Raw genomic sequence first — 20,194 nt, 5'->3', positions numbered from 1 at the left:
TGTTCCTGACCGACACAGTTTTAAGCCAGGGAGGGTAGGGACATCACATAGTGTCTCCTGTAATAACAATAACTCCGGCTTTTCCACCTGAATCTCCAAAACTTGCCGCAGTGGAGGCTTGCGCCTTTGAAAACTAGCGCAGTTCCACTTCCAGATTACCAGCTCTTTGCGATCGCCCTCCATGATGCTACATTACCATGCCTTGCTCCTCACCCGGAGCATCCTCGGAGTGATTCGTTGTCTTGCTCTGAGCTCCGACCTTGGCTCTGGCCCTAATCGCCGCCTTTTCCTCCAGTACCGTTACTCTCTGCAACAAAAGCTTTACACTTTCCTGATTTTCTCTACTTATCCTGAGTAGTTCCTCCAACATCTTTGCTGAGCCTCTCCCTCAGATGCTTCCGAGTCGCTCTTCTCTTCAGGTAGAGGCGCCTTACGCTTTGCTTTAGTGAGACCTACGCGGGATACCTGTTCGACTACCTCTGGCGACTGGTTGCTCGCCTCTATTTCACAAGGCTTAGGGTTTGCCTTGACGGCTTTAAGGCGGCGTACCTCCTCTCTAAGCTCCTTAACTTCTTTAAGCAATGCATCTACGTGCGACCTACTACCATGCTATGGCGAAGCCGACCGCGTTACCTCCATTGGTCTCTGCTGCTCCTTCTTCGTCTTCCCTTTGACACGATCCGCCCAGGTAGGCTCCTCCTGGATTCTCACGCTGGACGCCGAGCACCCTCTGGAACGAGAGCGGCCCCTTGTAGCGTCGCGCTTCCGCACTGCTGGCGTGTGTGAGCGGCTCCTCTCGGTGCTGCGCTCGCGCAGAGCTGGCGTACGCGAGCGGCTCCTGCCACCCGCCGCGCTGACGTTGGTCGAGTCACGTGACCGTTGAAACCCCTGCAGGTGCTCGGCGCGTCGCCTCCGTTGCCTCCGTCGTCTTCTCACAATATATGGAACTTGAAATTTGTCCCTGCACTCCTTGGCCGCCGTAGGGTGCGGGCCACCGCATAAAGTGCACTTCGGGTCGCACCGTTGATCTTCCGTCGGCGATCGTTTGCCGCAGGTGCGGCACCACTTGCTTCCCGGAGGGTTGGGGAGGTCTGCTACACTCGTAGCAGACTTCCGTGTGGCGTCGGTAGAGCGTGCAGCGAAATATGCTTGCGCCGCATGCCACGTAGTTGGGCACCCTCATGCTCTCGAAAAGCACCACCACCGCCGTGGTGTTCTTGATCCGTCTGGCCTCCAAAGCGCCCGGGTTGCGATGATTTACAATTCTCGCTCTGATTTGAGCCTCGGTGACTGCCACGTCGACTCCTCTTAGGATTCCTTTGCACGTATTCTCGGGTGGGGCCAGGTACGCCGCCACCCCGAACGTGCCTTCGCCGAGCCTAATTTGCTGCGCTCTGGCGTAAGCGTCCGCGTTTTTCTCGTGCGGGGTGCACACCACAAAAATGTTCTGAACATCATTGGGACACATTGTGTCCTCTTCGATTTCGGCAGGAGCCAAGGCCGCTGCCATTGCCAAGGCTTGCTCAAAGCGTATTCTACTGATCTTGTTTACATTCAGGCCATCCCTTGGTCGGACAACGATACGAAAAGTATCCGTCGGCAGTGGAGGGAGCCTCGAAGCAACAGTGGCGCGTCGTATCGCGTCGCGCGGTGCAGCAGTGCGGCCGCCGTCCCACCGTCTGCCGCATGTATTTCCACCGTTTTGAGCCGAAGAATATGCCTCCCTGCTCTTGCCGGGCCGGCGGCCATATGCCACCTTCCATCCCGGGTCGCATGCCTCTTCTTGAGAAATCTCTTCTCCTTCCACAACTTCCATCCTGGGTTCGAAGCCCCACATGTGCGGGATTAGGCCTAAGCCTACCCACGTCGCCTCGCCGTGCTAGGCTTACCACGGTAGAGTGAACGAAAGTTCAGACACTCACAGAACGTCGAAAAGTCCTTCCACAGACAAAAATCCGGTAGCGGCAGAGTCCTCTTGACTCGCCTTGTCGATTAAGCTGACCAATCACTGACCAATCACGGCACCATGAAAACCGTGCGATGGCCATCGAATCTTTAACAGCGAAGCTGTTCTTAGTCGAGGCTTTCATGTCCGGAATCGTGGTAGCGGTGGCCACGTGGCTTCTCCATGTGGCGGGAGTCGGGCTCGGCAGGAAGAGGACGGCTGCGTGTGCTGCGAGAGGTGAGGGTCGAGGATTTCGAGTGGTGAGCCTTTGAAAAACGTGCCAAGACGGCGTAACGGTGAGGCACAGTGGAGTGTAGAAGAGCGTGTCAGTGTCAGCATTCAGGAGTTCGCGCTTTTAACACGGCGAACATTTCTCATCTCCCGATGAAGGAGCCGCCCGACGTGAAGGTGAGCGAGAGCTGACACGAGAACGGGCATGTCGTTGCCGAGTCGATCGCGATGGTCGCGCAAGAGAGGCGCAAGAGAGCCAACGAACGGAAGACTTCAAAAACATACAACTAATATAAGCCTGACGAAGGACGGGCATCAGCTTCGCTGTTCAGACAGTATTCGCGAAATGGAACTGGCTGGATTTTTTTGTATTGCTGAAATTGTAAATGTACAGGTAACTTCGATAAATGCGCCGCTTTGTACCGACACAAGAACGAAGACACGCGTCTACTGACCCAGGCTTGGCATATCAATAGTATAGTGGAAGCGCCTGTGTGAGCCAGCCATTCAGTAGATTGCATAAGGAAGAAATGACATGCCTAAGCAGATATCTCCCATACAATTCCGCACAAGTGCCCGACGGACAGGTGCCAGTCCGCGCGTGATCACGTGCAGATAAATCTTGTGTATACTTGATTTCCCGTCACTTGGTGCCCTTTTAGTTCATAGTCGTCCTGCCGTGTTTGCACGCCCACCATGTTTGTGGTATGTCACATAGCCTAATGTCTTGCCGTGTGGCTGTTCATTGCTTATTGATCGTCTAGCACTATAAAAGTTCTTCGAAAATACAGTACCACGGGAACTGAAAGGCCACAAGTGCGAAACGCTCTCATCATGTGGTAGTTGTCTTCAACCTCAATGCATGTTTCATACATAATAGAGGCTAATGGGATGCGACCATTGAGGCCAGGCATAATTTTTTTTCGTCGCCGTTATCGTTACCAACCATTTCTGTTATTCTCTCCAGCTTCAAATTTACATTTTCACGTGTACTTGTTTACAGATTACTTACACCACCATATAGACATTACGTAGGGGGGAGGTAAAAACAGAACCAGTGTAAAGAACGCGTTGCAGAGATATATAAACACACATACAAATCTCACTGTAACATTATAAGAAGTAACATAAGTATTATTCACGAAATACGCTTTCAAGACACGTAGTACATACATTTGTTATTGCCAGAACAATTTCACAACATAGGAAAAAATGAATCATTTTCTGGTATATTTACTAAGTCGCCTGTTAAACTGTTTCAATCTCTTATTGTTTTAGGCAAGAACGAGTAGAATAAAGATCTGCACTTAAAGGCAGAAATCGTTTTGCTATTATCACAGCGAGTGGGTGTGTAGTATGGTTCAACAAGGTACCTATCACGATTGATACCTGTGTTAAAGTTACATATCTGATGCAACAGTTTAAGCCATAATTTCCGCCTACGTACACGGAGCAGATCCCATCCCAAAGTGGCCTTCATTTGAGAAACGCTGGCGTAGGGGCTGTAATTATTTAAAAGAAACCTTGCCGCTTGGTTCTGAAATTTTCCTAGTGTATTTATAAGATAGTCTTGGAGGGGATCCCATATTACGCATGAATAATCAAATATAGACCTGGCTTGCAAAAAATATAGTTTCCTTCATTTCGCGCTTCACCTGCTTGAAATTCCTGCGGATAAAGTGAAGCATCCTGCTAGCTTTTGCTATGGCCGTGTCATTATGTTTGTTCATGTAAACGATTCGGTAAAATGAACGCAGATATGACAATAATAGCAGCCTATGCTGATAAGGACGCCATGGATGTTATATGGATGCTGTGATTTGGATATTTTTCCTTGAGAAGCTCACGCTGCAAAACTTTTTAATATTTAAATGCATGTTTCATTTTTTACACCAGTCCGCTATGTGATCTATCGAAAGGTCGCTCTGGCACGGGCGCCGAACTGACACCGAACGAATAAAGATCACAGTGTTGTTGTGTGGCTGAGTCTGGAGCTGCCCTTTGACCTCTATTCCTGTGCACTTTGTGCAGTGTTAGCTCGACTAGAGCTAACCGAAAAAAAAAAACGCCAGGCCGGTGCTGAAACCGCAGCACAGTCACAGCGAAAGCTGGAAGAGCGGCGTTTCTAGAGCCCGTTAAGCTCTCTTGGGGCTACAATACAAGTACACTAGAAAGGTACCCACTACGCCATAAATCACAATTTTTGTGAAGTTGGGAAGCACCTACTAAGCCATTATTCGTCATTCTACGGAGAAGCGAGGCACCAGCTACACGCCTGTAAGGCATTATGTGCACTTTGTTGACGCGACGACTGATGACGATGACGAATTAAGGCTCAGCCCTTTGTAATGGGTTGGAATCTTTAAACGGCCCACCAGTTATGTAATTTGCATTGGGTGACGCCCGGTCGTTATTTCCCTCTCTCGTCATGCTGTATAACATAGGTTGACGTGGGCGACAGACGGGGGGGGGGGCGAAGAACTTACTGAGACCCCAAGGAAATGGATCATGCGCTTATGGGCTTCCTTGGCAACCAATACAAGTGCACTTGCGAGGAACCCACTACGCTATAAATCAGTGTAATTTTACTGAGACCTCGAGGAAGTGGATCATGCGCTTATGGGCTTCCTTGGCAACCAATACAAGTGCACTTGCGAGGAACCCACTACGCTATAAATCATTGTAATTTTTGAGATGTAGGGCAGCAGGCACTGTGCCATTTTTCGTCATTCTACGGAGAGCGTTGGTACCTGCTATACGCATGTAAGGCATTATGCGCACTTTGTTGATGCTGTGCCTGATGACGATGAACAATTATGGCAGAGTCCTCTGTAATGGGTTGGAAGCATTCAACAACCTACTCGTTGCGCAATTCACATTGTGTGACGCCTGGTTACCGAATTCGCGTTGTGCGACGCTTGGTGCTTATTTTACTTTTCTACCACGCTATATTGCATATGCTAATGTGGTTCCTTCCCGACATGAAGCCTGTGTAGGACCTTTTTGCAAAGCAGTTTCAAGCACCGGCATGGCTCAGAGGTTGAATACTGGGTTCCCACGCAGAGGGCCCAGGTTCGAACCTCGTTCCATCCTGGAATTTTTTTGTTATTTCGTTCTTTTTCTTATTTCGAGCGATACTGGTTACGGACACCGGCGGCGGCGGCGGCGGAGAACTACGGCGCCGAAAACGGCCGGTGAAATGATCTCATAACAGCTTTCGCTGTAAAATGTTGCCCGCATCTTCCCATGGGGGGAACTCGAGTAAATGCGTCGCAGAGTGGTGGGGGTATCGCGTGAATGTTGTGTAATTGGGTTTTGCAGAAGCGTCGCGCTGCCCGAGTGATGGATCCGCTGCTCGACGTTCACGAACGGTTGCTGCTTCTCGAGCACGACGTTCAGGATCCACAACCCGTCGCTGCCGTTTCGCAGCTGCTTCTCGTTCCCCGAGTGAAGGATCCGCAGCCCGTCGTTCCCGTCTCGCAGCAGCTTCTCGTGCACGAAGTTCCGGGTCCGCAGCTCGATTCAAACGCTTGCGTTCAGCGTCGTATGCTCGTCTCTTCGCAGGCTTGTCTTCTGCGTTGCTTGCTGTCGTTGACGCCGACGACGGTGAGGGTGGGGTAACGTTGCGTTCAACGAGTGGTGGGACGCTGATTGAACGTGCTGTTGCTTCCATTGCATCTACTCGAGTCAAGCAAAGCATAAAGTCAAGCGAAAGCCAAGTAAAGATGCCCTTGACTGAATTCCGAAAGCGCGCTCCGCCGCCTATATACACACCGCCTGCCTTCGATCGAGAGGAGGGAGGGAGGGCGAGGAGAGGCCTGCTGCCGGCACGAGACGAGCCGAGCATGCGAGGGAGGGAGAGGAGAGGCTTGCTGCCGGAACGAGACGAGCCGAGCATGCGCAGTGGGGGTGTGGACGGTGGCCGACGCCGCAGGTATGGTGGCTAGAGGTACCGCAGGTGCGACTACGAAATGCTCCGCATTTAAAATACTCCCGGAACATCTTTTTGATGGAGGTTGCGAGTCTTACAACAACCCGACGCTGGATTTCCATAGCGGACGCCACCTTAATCCAGCCATGATGCCTGAACACGGCACGCAGTCATAGCAGTCCACGCCAGCTCCGACACCTGTGATTCCTTCCCACCTTCTTGACCCTGGCACATTTTGCAGCACGTACACAACTGACGTCGATGAGTGGCTCGTCGTATACGAGCGCGTCAGCAAGCACTACAGGTGGGATGAAACGCTTATGCTGGCCAACATCATTTTAAATGCGAATGCATTTCTTAGTCGGGGGTTTTCGTGCGTCCCTGGCCGGCGTGCGCACAGATCTCTCCGCGCGTGCTATTCCTCGCCCCTAGCAACAGCTGCGCCGCGCCTTGCAACCGGAGCAGGTGGTGAGCGGCGGAGGGTAAGGGAGAGGAGGAGTGTACCCGGTGAGGGCGCTCGCTCGGCGGAGAGAGAGCTCGGGCGCTCCTCCTCCTCGCGCTCGGACCTATATATATCATGCAGGGAGCGCGCGCTTTGGTGTCTTGATAGCGATGGAAGTCGGTGAAATCGAATCTCTCGCGGCAGCGATACCACTAGGACGAAGTGTAACACAATGCAACTCGAGCATTACGCCTCTACGTGCACACTCTCGTCTCCATTAATTAATCGCACATTCATCGGGTGCACTCAAATGCATTCGAATTTCCTCACGATCCCCTTCGGGGAGCTGCGGGGGATTTTTTACCGAAGGGGAACAGCACGTGCATGGTACGACGCGCTCCGCACTATCCTACGCTGACGTCTTCGCCCAGATACACTGAACCAGACGCTCATCGTCGCCTCAGGGTCGCCAGTCACGCTCCTCTGAACGCCCCCGCTCTCTATCGCCGGCATATAAACGCGATAGCGTTAGAGAGCTCGTGTCGCAGAAATTCCGCCGTCGGCGTCGGTGTCGGCACCGTTGGTTGTGAGCGAAAAATCGAGAAGGAAGCAAATAAAATAAAGAATAAAATGTTCGGTCCCATTGAGGATCAAACCCGGGCCGCTCGCGTGGCAAGCAGGTATCCTACCACAAAGCCACGATGTTACTTGCAGCTGCTTCGGAAAAAAACACTACATAAATACCATGTAGTGGAAGGAGTCTCCTTAACGCATTTTGTTCGACAGGTGTTACGACGAAAGCGAGCCCATTCGGCGATTTGTAGGCGCATTTGGGAGGCCATCAAACTACGTCGAAAAAGGCCGGGATAGTGCAGCCATCGCCGCTAAAAACACACAGGAACTTTCAAACAGCTCTAAAAATGGACAACTATGTCCATCTAGCGGAAAACATATCAAGCCAACGCCGGCTTTTCATAGGAGGCGTTGATCAAGCAAACAGCAAACGCTAGATAATGTGCTGCCATCTGTGAGGCATTGTGAGACTCTTCATGGCCTCCGAGTTGGCGAGCGCGCGGCGTGTATCTTGGAGGCCATGCGACTCTTGCTTTAAATCAAAAACCTGTACAATTCGTGCGTGCGTGTGTGTGTCTGTGTGCGTGTGTGTGTAACAATACACATTAATAAGTATGCACTTAGTGGTTGAAGTGCGCACTAGGGGCCGGATTTCGCTATTGTGTTCAACCCTTAAAGGCGAAGCTTAAGGGTCCCCCAATTTGTCTGGACAGGAATAGGGAAACTAACAAATGCAGTTCCTGGAGGTGGCGCTGCATTGACAACTCGGACCGAAAAACCTCTACCGATCGCTAATTCCAGACGAAATTTACTTAGTGGTCCCATCGATGGTCTAGCCGTTACTGTTCTAATCGATACTGGCGGCCACATATCCTTTATGAGTTCTCATCTTCGGTCCCACCTAAGAAATGTTCTCACACCCGCAGTGTCTTCTGCAGTGCGAGAAGCCGATGGCAGCCGAACATCAGTTCTTGGTATGTGCACTGCCCGCGGTCCCTGTTGCCGGCCGCCACGCTTCAGTTCTCTTCTTCGCAGTTCTCGACGCTTGCCCACAAGATTTGTTTCTTGGCATTGCTTTCTTCACCGCGCACTCGGCCATCATCACTTGTTGCATCGACTCTTCACAGCTCGAGTTGCCTTTGTGCTTTCATGTCATTCTGCAAATCGCACACGGCTACGGTACGTGGCTGCTATGTACGTCCCTATGTCGCTGTTCCCGCCAGTTCTTGATGGTGCCTATCTGGTAGCTCTCCTCACCGACCTGACCGTTTCCCGCAACATCGCACTTCATCATAATATAGGGTGTTTGCCAACAACAGGACGCTTCTACTTATTCTCAACTTCTCTGCGTCGACCCAGGTCCTTTCTCAAGGCATTGCCTTAGCCGAACTCTTAGCTGTGGAACAATGTACGGTTTCATCCCTAGCACCAAGACCGCAGCTGAAGCTCTCATAGTTGCGAAAATAAGGCATTCCTTGACAAAATGATATCTAATGACCTGTTACCTTCCCAAGTTGAAGCGCTCCGTGGTGTTCTCTTTTCTTAGCTGGTTATTTTTGACATCGGCGACCGTCCCCTGCACAGCACACACGTGTTAGCCCACCGTATCGACACCAACGACGCCATCCCCCTTTACAATCGCCCTTACCGTACGTCTCACTCAGAGCGCCACATTATACAAAATGAGGGAGTGAAAATGCTCGACAAAGACGTCATAGAGCCCTCTTCGATCCCTTGGGCATCACCTGTCGCATTTGTTAAAAAATTACACCATCTCCCTCTAAAGGGGACCATGAGGCGATGCGCAGCTGGAGCACTTGCACGATCGCGTTCCGTTGGCGTTCGTTGGGCATGCTACCGATCTCGGGCATGCTACCAACCTCGCGTCGTGGAACGCAAAGAGGAACACTACGCGCGTCGTGTCTTCCCTTTAACCTGACCGTTCTCACAGGGCGAGCGGGGAACGCGGTCGACCGGCGCGCGAGAGGAAGGCAGCGTAGGAGAGGTGAGAGAGGGGCAGGGGACGCGCATGCACTGGCGCTCATCGCGGCGCTGCGCAGGAGAGAATTTCGGCATGTCGAGCCTGCATTTCAGAGGAGTCAACCGAAGCAAGCACTGGACTGAACGCGCGCAGCGCTCTGCTACTTGAGGGAGAGGAGATTAGAGGAGGAGAGTAGCGCATGCGCCGCGAGAGTAGAAGTGAGAACGCAGGAGAAGCGCAAGCAGGTGCTGGTAGAGAAGTGCAGAGAGAAACGCACAGCTGTTGGAGAGAGGGAAGGAGGAGAGTTGCGCATGCGTAGTGTGAGTGCGGACTACCAAGCCGCGGCACATACCTCCGAGCAAACCTAAAATGACAGCAGCTGGCGGTTCTGCGTCGACTATCGCCATCTGGACCGAATCACCATGAAGGATGTCTATCATCTACCTCGAATTGATCATGCGCTCCACTGCCTCCATGGTGCCACGTATTTCTCATCACTTGACCTTCGATGAACGAAGAACGTGGCTTTTACCCGGAATGAGGACCAAGAACATTCATTTGCGTCACTTATTTGCAGGTTCACATCACCACCTGCGTTGGCTCACTTTGGCCTAGTCGCTCGAACAAAGCTTCGCACCGATGCAAGTGGCCATGGCATTGAGGCTGTACTCGCCCAGATACGGAATGGCACAAACCGTGTGATAGCGTACGCTAGCCGCCTTCGGTTACAGTCGGAAAAGAATTATTCCAATACTCAGAGGGAATGCCTAGCTCTTGTCTGGGCTATCGCAAAATTCCGTCCGTATCTATATGGACGCCCGTTCGCAGTCATCACAGACCATCATGCGCTCTCCTGGCTGTCAACATTTAAGGACCCTACAGGAAGACTCGCCCGGTGGGCATTAGGATTCCAGGAGTACACGTTCTTGGTAGTCTACAAATCTCACTTGAAATGGTATAGCGCATTACGGGGAAGAAGAAACGGCCTAGCAGACCGACACAAGAAGACAAAGCGCTATTCATTTTTGGGGAAGAAGAAACGGACAGAGGCCGTTTCTCCTTCCCCGTAATGCGCTATACCATTTCAAGTACGACGAACCAACTCACCCAATCTTCAACACTTGTGGACTACAAATCTCGCAAGTTTCACAGCGATACCGACTGCTTACCACAGCACCCTGTTGATCCACCCAATTTCACCGAGTCGGAAGTCCATGCCTGCATCTTAGCCATCACTGAGTTCCTGCACGTGGCGGATGAACAACGCCGCGATCTATCACTGCTCTCTATCACTGACCATCTTCAATCCGGCGATATCGACCTTTCACTGAGCATGTTCATGCTTCAAGACAGCGTTTTGTACCGCCACAACTTACACCCCGATGGCACGGAACTTTTACTCGTCGTTCCACGCCATCTGCGCAAGGACGTCCTGCAAAAACTTCACGACAGCCCAACTTCTGGACATCTCGGTGTATCTAGAACCGATGAACGTGTTCGACTACGGGTATTCTCGAAGGGTCTTTATAGTTCCATCCGCCACTACGCTGCAGCTTGTGACCTGTGCGACAGTCGAAAGAAGCGTACTACTCTCTCTGCCGGTGGCATTCAGCCTGTTGAAGCCGAGCCGTTTTATCGAGTGGGGTTGGACTTGCTAGGTCCCTCTCCAACTTCGACAACAGGAAATATATGGATTGCAGTTGCTACGGATTATGCTACTCGGTATGCAATCACTCGAGCACTACCGACCAGCTGCGCGATGGACATGGCAGATTTGCTTCCCTACAACATCATTCTCCAGCATGGCGCTCCTTCTCACTTACAGACTGGGGTGGCTGCTTCCTGTCTCGTGTGGTTGACCACTTACTTCGATCTTGTGCTACTCGACACAACTTTACGACTTCTTACCACCCTCATACCAACAGACTTACCTCAACGCACACTGGCGGACATGCTTCCATGTACGCTTCTGACGGCCCTACCAATTGGGGCATTGCCCTCCCGTTCGTCACCTTCACCTACAACTCGTCACGTCATGAAACTACCGGTTACTCACCGAGTTTCTCTTTGATCGTGATCCCTTATTACCTTTCGAGAACCTGCTTCCGCCTGATCCACCATCCACCACTTCACACGCTCAAGTTGTCATCACCCGTGCTCTCTTCACACGTATAGTACAGCCCGCGCTAGCTTCTTGTCGTCCCAGACTGCACAAAAGACCCTCTATGATAGTCGACATAGAGATGACGATTTTCCTCCGGGCTCTCTCGTTCTACTTTAGCTATCATCCCGTCGTGTTGGCCTCTGCGAGAAGCTTTTATCGCGATACGTTGCGTCCTACCGAGACCTGCGCCAGGTATCAGCTGTCATATATGCGCTTTCCCCGACCCCAAACCCATCGACTGCTACATACAGAATTGACATCGTGCATGTTTTTCGTCTGAAGCCGTACAGACAGCGGTGGCACGCCCTTCTAACCATAACAAGCACCGGGACGGTACTTTGCCCGCCGGGGAAATGTCACGGGTATGGAAAGGTCACTTTGGCACGGGCGCCCAAGTGACACCGAATGGCTCAAAATGACGACGTTGTTGTTGTGGGTCTCAGTCTGGAGCTGCCCTTTGGCCTGCATTACTCTGCAACGTGTGAAGTGTGAGGTTGACTAGTGCTAACCGAATAAATACTCCCCTTAACAATAAGAAGCATAAAAATGCCTCACCTTAAAGGGAAGCTGAAGTGGTTTTAGAATTCGGTAAACTTTGTTATTAACAAGGAGCAACATGATTGAGGACGATGGCGGAATTTTTTTTTACGTTGTTATGGCAGTAAGAGCTTTCAAATACGCGAAAGAAAAGTTTGTCTTGCTCCGCCCACGCGAACGCGCGGAAAGTGTGGGCGTGGAAACGAACTAACCGGAACTACGTCATAGTCGGTTGTTTTGGCGGAACCGCGCAGCACTGTCATATCTGCAACCGTGGCCTCCGCGACTACCTCCGGCTGCGCGCGTTGGTGGAACTGATCGCTAAGGCCATGCTCTAGCAGAACTGATGGCGCCGATGACGTGGCACATCGAAGATGATGTCACCGTCTTCACTCAACAGCTCAAGAAACCCTGCGGCTGCAGCCGCTGTTTATTGCCAAGAAATGCTATTTGCGTTCGGTTCTGTGAGCTCTTACATTGCTTTTTCAAATTCAGCAGGGATCAAAGTATGATTACACATGCCAAAGTCATTTTTAAGTGGTTCAGCTTCCCTTTAAGTATCAGCAACATACGCCAGCGCGAGCAGTGGCGTCACATTCACCGCTGCACAGGCAGCGTGCACGTGTTCTCCTCTAACCTTTCTCCACCTCTCCTTCACATGTCATCAACTCCCTTCCACAAACGCACTCAGGCGTGCACCACCATTTAGTAGGTTTAACCCAGCTGGTAGCATCGTTCGCTGCCGGTGCCGTTTGTAGTGGTTCTGGGAACCGTAGCAGGAAGTGGGCGGCTTGATAGACGCGGGCGACGGCTGCCATAGTTGGCATGCCCGTTTCTGGTGCATGAAACGTCACCAAACGTCACCGCCTCTGGTTCACGCCATGGCCGATAGACGCAGGAGATTGTGAAATACGTAATAAACTCATTTTTTTTCTCAAGCTTCCGCCTGAAGTGTACGTAGTGCCTGTCAATTTAAGCACGCAATCTCTCAACTTGGCTGAAAATTTCTGCAGCCAAAATTTAATTCAGTAACTCTTAAGGATAGCTATTGTTGCTGTGAGCTCATCAGAGTTCTTCAGTGACCACTGAAAGAAGACACATTGGTGTCAGAAAGTGATTATAGCACGTAAAGTGTCATGAAAGAACACCGATCGCTAGGAGCCGCTACGTAAATTATTTTAACTGCATTGGAAAGCATGCAAGTCTGCATGCAAATTTTATTTGGATCGTGGTACTTACCGGAGAACCCAGCTCTCCTGTACTCCCCGGTGGGCCTGGATGTCCAGGGGGGCCCAGCGGACCCATTTGACCATCGCTGCCCCTCTTTCCCTCCTGGCCCTTTTCACCCTGCAAGTTCGAGAGGAAATACGGTTCAGTCATCTATTTCTTTTGTCATGGAGAGCAGTAACGAAGTGACCGACCTGAAGTATTGTCTCCGGGTGTTCTTATTGTAATTCTAGCAACCGTCTTTTCAAGAAAAAAATGGCGAATAGGCACCTGTTAAATTGATCAAGAGAACATCACACAAAGAACGAGTGTGAAAGAGAGGAAAGACACACAGCGCTGCCCTCGCAACTGAAGTTGTATTCAAAACGATGGTTCATCCCTCCATCATAGGAATCGGAATAAGAAGAAAGAAATGCGTGGCCTTACGGAAGTAACTGAATGCTTACTGTGCACTCATATAAGAGAGTTTGTACAATGTATATTCATGTCTGGTAGCTATAGCACCGTTTAACGTGGATGCATCCACTTTGATGATTAGTGGTACATCTCCATCACGACTAGCGTCCAAGTTAAATGATTCAGCAAACCCTTGCGGCAGCTGTAGTAGTTAACGGTGAAAGCGTAATCAGAGAACGAGGTGTGATAGCCAGAAGAGCGTCGCATATTGGACGCAGAACTTGGTCGCCATCCCGCGGAATGTTAAAAACTTACATCATCTCCCGCAAAGGCGACCATGAGCCGATGCGAAGCCGGAGTACTTGTACGATCGCGTTCCTTTGCGTTCGTTCGATGCTACCAGCCTCGCGTCGTGGAACGCAATGAGAAACGCTACGCGCGTCGTGTCTTTCTTCTAGCCTTGCCATTAATTCTCACAGGGCGAGCGAGGAAAGCGGTCGCCAGGCACGCGAGGGGGGCGCGTAGGAGAGGAGAGAGAGGGGGAGGGGACGCACATGCGCTGGCGCTCACCGCGGCGTTGCGCAGGAGAGGGGCACACCATCTCCCTCTAAAGGGGATCATGAGGCGATGCGAAGCAGCGTTTCGGCATGTCGAGCCCGCGTTTCAGAGGGTGAGGGGAGAGGGGTAGTGGAGAGGGGGAAAGCGGAAACGGGAGCGGATATGGTAAGTGGACAGGGGGAGGGGCGAGGGGGGAGGAGGTGTGTGGAGAGGGTTTGCGCATACGCAGTAAGGGTGGTCACGCCGCACACCACCACCACCACCACCGGTTTGAGCTCCGCCATAAGATGCTTCGCATCTAAAATGTGATTGAACACCACGACCGGACTAGAGAGAAACGCAAAGCGCGTTGTGCCGCTCCGGTAGCCCGGCCGTGAGCGGGGAACGCGGTGTTACAGCCAGGTTAGGCAGACGCGCGTCGCAGAGCTATTTTAAAGACAATAGTCTTTCATGGGATGCCTAAACGGAGAAATTTTGGTCGGTCTTTCTTTCTTTCTGTCTGTCTGTCTGTCTTTCTGTTTGTCGGCAGGTCACGCGATTCAGCCACCCGGCCAAATTTTAAGCCCATGCCTAAAGACCACCTAACTTGAACTGGTGTATGCGATCATACTTTCAGCGTGGTTGATTAAAAAAACAAATATTACGCATATCTTAGGCGCAACATCATTACCTAGGTATTATGCAGTGTCTTCCATTACTACAATATCTATAGATACGTAATTCTAAAGATCCTAGTGCTCAAAGGAGCGAGACGCACTGCACTATAAAAGCCTCTTCCCAGCGATTTTACTACGATGCTATGGTACTGCCACCTGGCAGCATATGCCGGGAGTTCCGAAGCCGTTGTTGCCCGTAAGTGGATATTTGGGCAAGTTGGTAAATCTTCATCTTAACACAGCGCACACACAAGAACACAGAAGAATAAGGAAACGACGACACAGCGCTCGTGTCGTCGTTTCCTTATTCTTCTGTGTTCTTGTGTGTGCGCTGTGTTAAGATGACCATGTTTCCGATAGCGCGACAGATGGCGTCTATATCTCGCACAGCGCCTCCTCCGTTTTATCAATGCGATGCGGCCGATTCAACGTAGAGGAGGCGCTCGCTGAGGCAAGGCAAAAGGTAAATGGCCGCTTGGTGAACTACAACCCAATCTGCTAGACATGCCCAGACAACGCACGGAAAAGACCGACGACCAAATCGCAGCGGAGAAGCGCCGTCGTGCCGACGCCCTTCGTCTGAAGCGTGCCCAGGAAACGTTCGAGGAACGAGCCCAGCGGCTAGGGAAAGATCGTGAGTCGAGGCGCCCCCGGAAGCAACAGGCTACAGACCAGTTCCGCGACGCGCGAATCGTCAGCGACCGAGAGGCTAAGCGAGCGTACCGGGCGGCAGAAGAGACGCCCGAAGCTCGTGCCGAACGGGTAACCAAGGAACGCCTGGCACAGCGGAAACGCCGGGAAGCAGACACTCCAGAAGATGGCTCCCAAAGGCGTGCAAAAGACCGTGAAGCCAAGCGAGCACGCCCTGAGACAGAGGAAACGCTAGAAGCGCATGCGGCGAGAACCGCCAAATCCCGGGAGGCCAAGCAAGCCTGCCGGGTCTCACAAATAGTTCTTCTTTGCAAGCTATCATGCTATACAGTACCGCGCGGGACCCAAACATTGTTGACATGTCGTCGAAGTACGAACACATGGCATGCCAGCAGTGATAATGCGGTAAAATGAAATCTGTTCAAGCAAACCCCCACTGCATTTATCATGCGAGGACGGAAATTGTTTGACAACAGCATCATGGGTGGCCGCGGATGAGACGAGGACTCATGCAGTACGGCCGGCCAAAGACGATTGTCTTTCGACGACATTTGCAGCGAAGCACGCAGATACGCGGCCAATTTTTTGGATTGGATTAGCGTGATGCTATGAGCGAGGCCGACGCTTTTACGACGCTTGGGCTAAGATCGCCACCTCGCGGTGTGTTAAATCATTGAAAAAATTGAACTTCTAATGAAAACGCGCCGAATGGGACGGACGTGTAACGCGTTGCAAGTGCTAATCGCGGAGGCGATAGTAATGACGAATTACTTTACCGCTCGCAGAGGGCAACACCACGCCGCCGACCGGGAGAGTGGTAGATATAAAAGGCGCGTTTGTAAAGCGTCTAGAGTCTGTGACCGTGGGGCAGTGGGTAGCGTGCCCGACATCTGTTGTTGCGCACCGCTGACGCAACTTTTGTTCTTTGCCATCTGATCACGTAAATTTTTTCGACGTCATTTCCGCGCCGGAAATACGTCACTGACGTTTTGGTGGACCCCAGCATAGAACACTTTCGTGTTAAAAAAAAATGATGAACTTATCCACACCAGCCATGCTTATGTGAATGAGGTAAGTTCAGAAAAATCATGTTTTTTAAACATACGTTAATCAAAAACCAAGCACTTTTAGCCAAACAGTCGTCGCAGTGCGTGCCCTGGCACGGTAATTATAATTGTTTAAGTCAGGCTGGCGTTTCTGTAAAAGCGCCGTGCCCATCTGCTGTCATTCGTTACACGTAATGCACCCTGGTAGGTTCATCTTAACGTGTGAAGCAGCGAACGGAGACAAGACAAGAGTGAGAAACGATTCGCGAGCGCAAAGAAAAGCGGTGGAGGGCATAACATGCGTGTTGGTATGCCCCGTTGTCCAATTATTGATGCTCTCTGTATAGTGGGCTTATCGGTAATCAACCGTTTCTGATTTGTCAATCTGATCTCTTATAGGCGTTACTTCTTATTTCACTTTGGAAAATTTCATTGTTGCCTGGATATGGATGCACCCGCCACGCTGGTCTAGTGCTTATGGCGCTCGACTGCTGACCCGGCGGTTGCGGGATCAAATCCCGGCCGCGGCGGCCGTATTTTCGAAGGAGGCGGAAATGTTAGAGGCTTGTGTAACTAGATTTAGGCTCATGTTAAAGAGCCACAGGTGGTCAAAATTTCCAGAGCCCTCCACTACGGCGCCCCTCATAATCATATCGTGGTTTCGGGACGTGAAACCTCAGCAAATAATAATTATGGATGCATGACCGGCGGCAATGCCTGTAGCGACTGAAGTGAAGCGCTGCTAGGCACGTGGACGAAGGTCCAATTCCCAGCATGGAGGAACGAAAATGTTAGGCGCGAGAACTGCGCGATCTGACAAAGAACTGTAGCATGTCAGGCATCCCGCGCTTCGCTTGCCCCAATTTTTCTGATAAGGTAAGGGTTTCGAACTTTTTTTTGAAAAAAAGGGTAATTACAAGCGTACCAGGCAACCACTTCCAGCAATGACTTTAACTTATATGAAGTTAGATCTTTTTATTTCACGATGGACTTGCAGAGCACCCACACCCAGACAGAGAAAAGAAGGAACAAGCAAACACAGCCCTGTCTCAGAGCAATATCTTTTTATTTCACGAACAACGATCACAAGAGGAAGACACCCCGAGTTGCCCGCATGCGGAAACTGAAGGAAAGCAATAATATTTGCATGCCCCCAAAAACTCAAGCAAACAAAAAGAACATTGTTCTAGACCAAAGTCACAACTGCTGGTATAAAAATTCATACTCGCAATCATGCAACGTCACTGATGGTTCACTGACACATGAACGAGATTGTTTCGTGGTGTAGTACGCCTGGTTCAGCTCTCTGACACAGCGGTTGTTCTTACGCCTCACAAATATGATTACCTCATTGAATTTGGGTGCACACCCACATCTGCTAACACGCGAAGCCAAATGGGCATACCCCGTATGGGATCTAGGGGTTTTTTTATTAGAGCGTTTTGCTTTAGGAATTTTTTTAATATAATTGTTGTTTCTGAAATAAAAAAAAACGTGGCGGATCTCTCCGTCATGGGCATCGGTATAACATGACAGGAAACGTGCCTTCACGGAGTTAGTTGAGCGGTTATTGTGCATTGATATAGAAAAGCTTGTACAATGTGTATTGGTGTTTGTCAGGTATAGCACCGTCAAACACAAAGAAGGTCGCACGAAACGAAAGCACAAGACTCAGGACGACCGCAAACTTTTTGTGTTTGAGCCGCGCGCTCCTTCGCAAACGCGGCCACTGCAGCCAGTGAAGTGACCTTTGTGCGCTCTAACTTAAACGCAACTTTTGCGGTGAACGCACAAGACATGCGTTCACTGCAGCGGCGCACACTGCATGCTTCGCATTGCCACAGGTTTCACGTTAGTGGAGCTGTTTCATTATATTCCTGCTAGTTTTTTTTTATCACCTGTTATTGTACATCTTACAGCGTCATAGCCGTGACGGAAATGCGTCAGTGAAGTCCTGGTGGACCCCGGCATAAAACACTTTTGCATTAGGTATTGTCGTGCTGCAGCGCTGCGTTTCCGCTTTCCTTGTTTTCTCTGAACCCCGCCACGGTGGTCTAGTGGTTATGGCGCTCGACTGCTGACCCGAAGGTCGCGGGATCGAATCCCGGCCGCGGTGGCTGCATTTTCGATGGAGGCGAAAATGTTTGAGGCCCGTGTACTTAGATTTAGGTGCACGTTAAAGAACCCCAGGTGGTCGAAATTTCCGGAGTCCTCCACTACGGCGTCTCTCATAATCATATCGTGGTTTTGGGACGTTAAACCCCAGATATCATTATCATTCTTTTCTCTGACTGGTTGGTTGCACTGCCGGGGCATCATGAAGTACAACCAATTAGCCCAAGCTTCAGTCGTGTTATAAGATCATTTTACGTTGATCTTTTCAAAACTGAAACTTCATAATCGTAAAGTACCAGCCTCCAATGATTCGCCTAAAAAATTCTCTGTGCGCGTATTATATGGAAATTTTGATGGTATCTATGGTGAGCTGACCCTTTTATTGTGCAAGAAGTTTTGTTTCTGTGAAACGCAGCGTGCAGTCATACTTTGAGCACGCACTTTATTACTATGTGAATGAATGTTGCTTGTTAGTGACGTTTCGTTACAGAAGTCGTGAGTTAAAGCACCGGCAGTGTAGCATTGCTGCTGCGTACTGTTTGTCCCACTGGCCCCTACATCGATCCCGCTACATCACCCCAGGGAGCCACCGACCTTCAGCGGGTCAGCATTCGAAGACCTTGAAAGCTGGCTTGAGAGGTACGACCGGGTCGCCCTTTTAACAGATTGGCCCCATGAGAGCAAGCTACATCACGTTTATTTCGCCTTGGAAGATGCGGCTAGGATATGGTTAGAGAACCGAAAGGCCAAGCTCACGACCTGGGACCTATTTCGCGCCGCATTGCTGGACATCTTCAAGAGCGTCATCCGTAACGAAACTACCGAAACCCTACTAGACACCTGTGTACAGCTCGCCAATGAGAACATCGGTATGTACACTGAAGAAATGATCCGCCTGTTTTGCCTTGCTGACCCCGCTATGTCCGATGAGAAGAAGCTTGGCTTCCTGATGCAGCGAGTTAATCAGGAACTGTTTGCCGGCCTTGCACGCAATCATGACTGATGCAGCGCTAAAGACGAAGACTCAGACTAAAGCAACACAGAGTGCACAGGACGGGCGCTGTCTCGCAACTGAAAGATTTATTTCGAAAGAAACAAAACGAGAAATGCAAAACAGGGCATAGCAGACATGCGCACAAGTAAAACAGCAAAGCTAATCATTGAACAAGAGCACGTGCACATTCTTAAGAACAAGTTCAAACAAGTCACTTGATCAAGAAGGGAAATCTGGGCTAGTCGGTTATAGTTAATTTTCGATCTGCTTACAGCGCAAAAAAGACGAGGACGCAGACCAAGGATGTGACGTGTTGTCACATCCTTGGTCTGCGTCCTGGTCTTTTTGCGCTGACAGCTCATCGAAAAAGTCACTTGATAATGCATGAGCCAAGCAGATACGCCAACTCCTTGTCTGTCAAGAAAATCGACGGATGGCTCAAGCATGCGCCTGCCATTCTTTTAATGTGAAAGGCCTCGATAAATTGACGGGTTACTTTGCTACTGTGCCTAGACAGGGCTTCCGCATCTAGCATCGCAGTGTAATACTTGTGGCTGTTCTCCGGTCTTCGTAGATGCGGAAGTCCTGTCTAGGCACAGTAGCAAAGTAACCCGTCAATTTATCGAGGCCTTTCACATTAAAAGAGTGGGAGGCGCATGCGTGAGCCATCCGTCGATTTTCTTGACAGACAAGGAGTTTGCGTATCTGCTTGGCTCATGCATTATTTGACTTGTTCGAACTTATTCT

The 20,194-nt window shown here is 50.6% G+C and overlaps 1 protein-coding gene across 1 annotated transcript in view; it reads right to left on the bottom strand.

The window, feature by feature from the left end:
• LOC119394579 (collagen alpha-1(II) chain) overlaps window positions 1–20,194 on the bottom strand; it is a gene marked incomplete in the record, with an annotated part of 1,710,759 nt that overhangs the window by 249,216 nt on the left and 1,441,349 nt on the right. The window contains 1 exon segment of the mRNA XM_049415838.1: window positions 13,044–13,151. Coding sequence (XP_049271795.1) covers window positions 13,044–13,151 — 108 coding nt within the window.

Source organism: Rhipicephalus sanguineus, chromosome 5 (assembly GCF_013339695.2).
Source record: "Rhipicephalus sanguineus isolate Rsan-2018 chromosome 5, BIME_Rsan_1.4, whole genome shotgun sequence".
Taxonomy (NCBI): domain Eukaryota; kingdom Metazoa; phylum Arthropoda; class Arachnida; order Ixodida; family Ixodidae; genus Rhipicephalus; species Rhipicephalus sanguineus.
The sequence above is the reverse complement of the archived record's forward strand: the minus strand, read 5'-3'. Positions and strand labels throughout refer to the sequence as shown.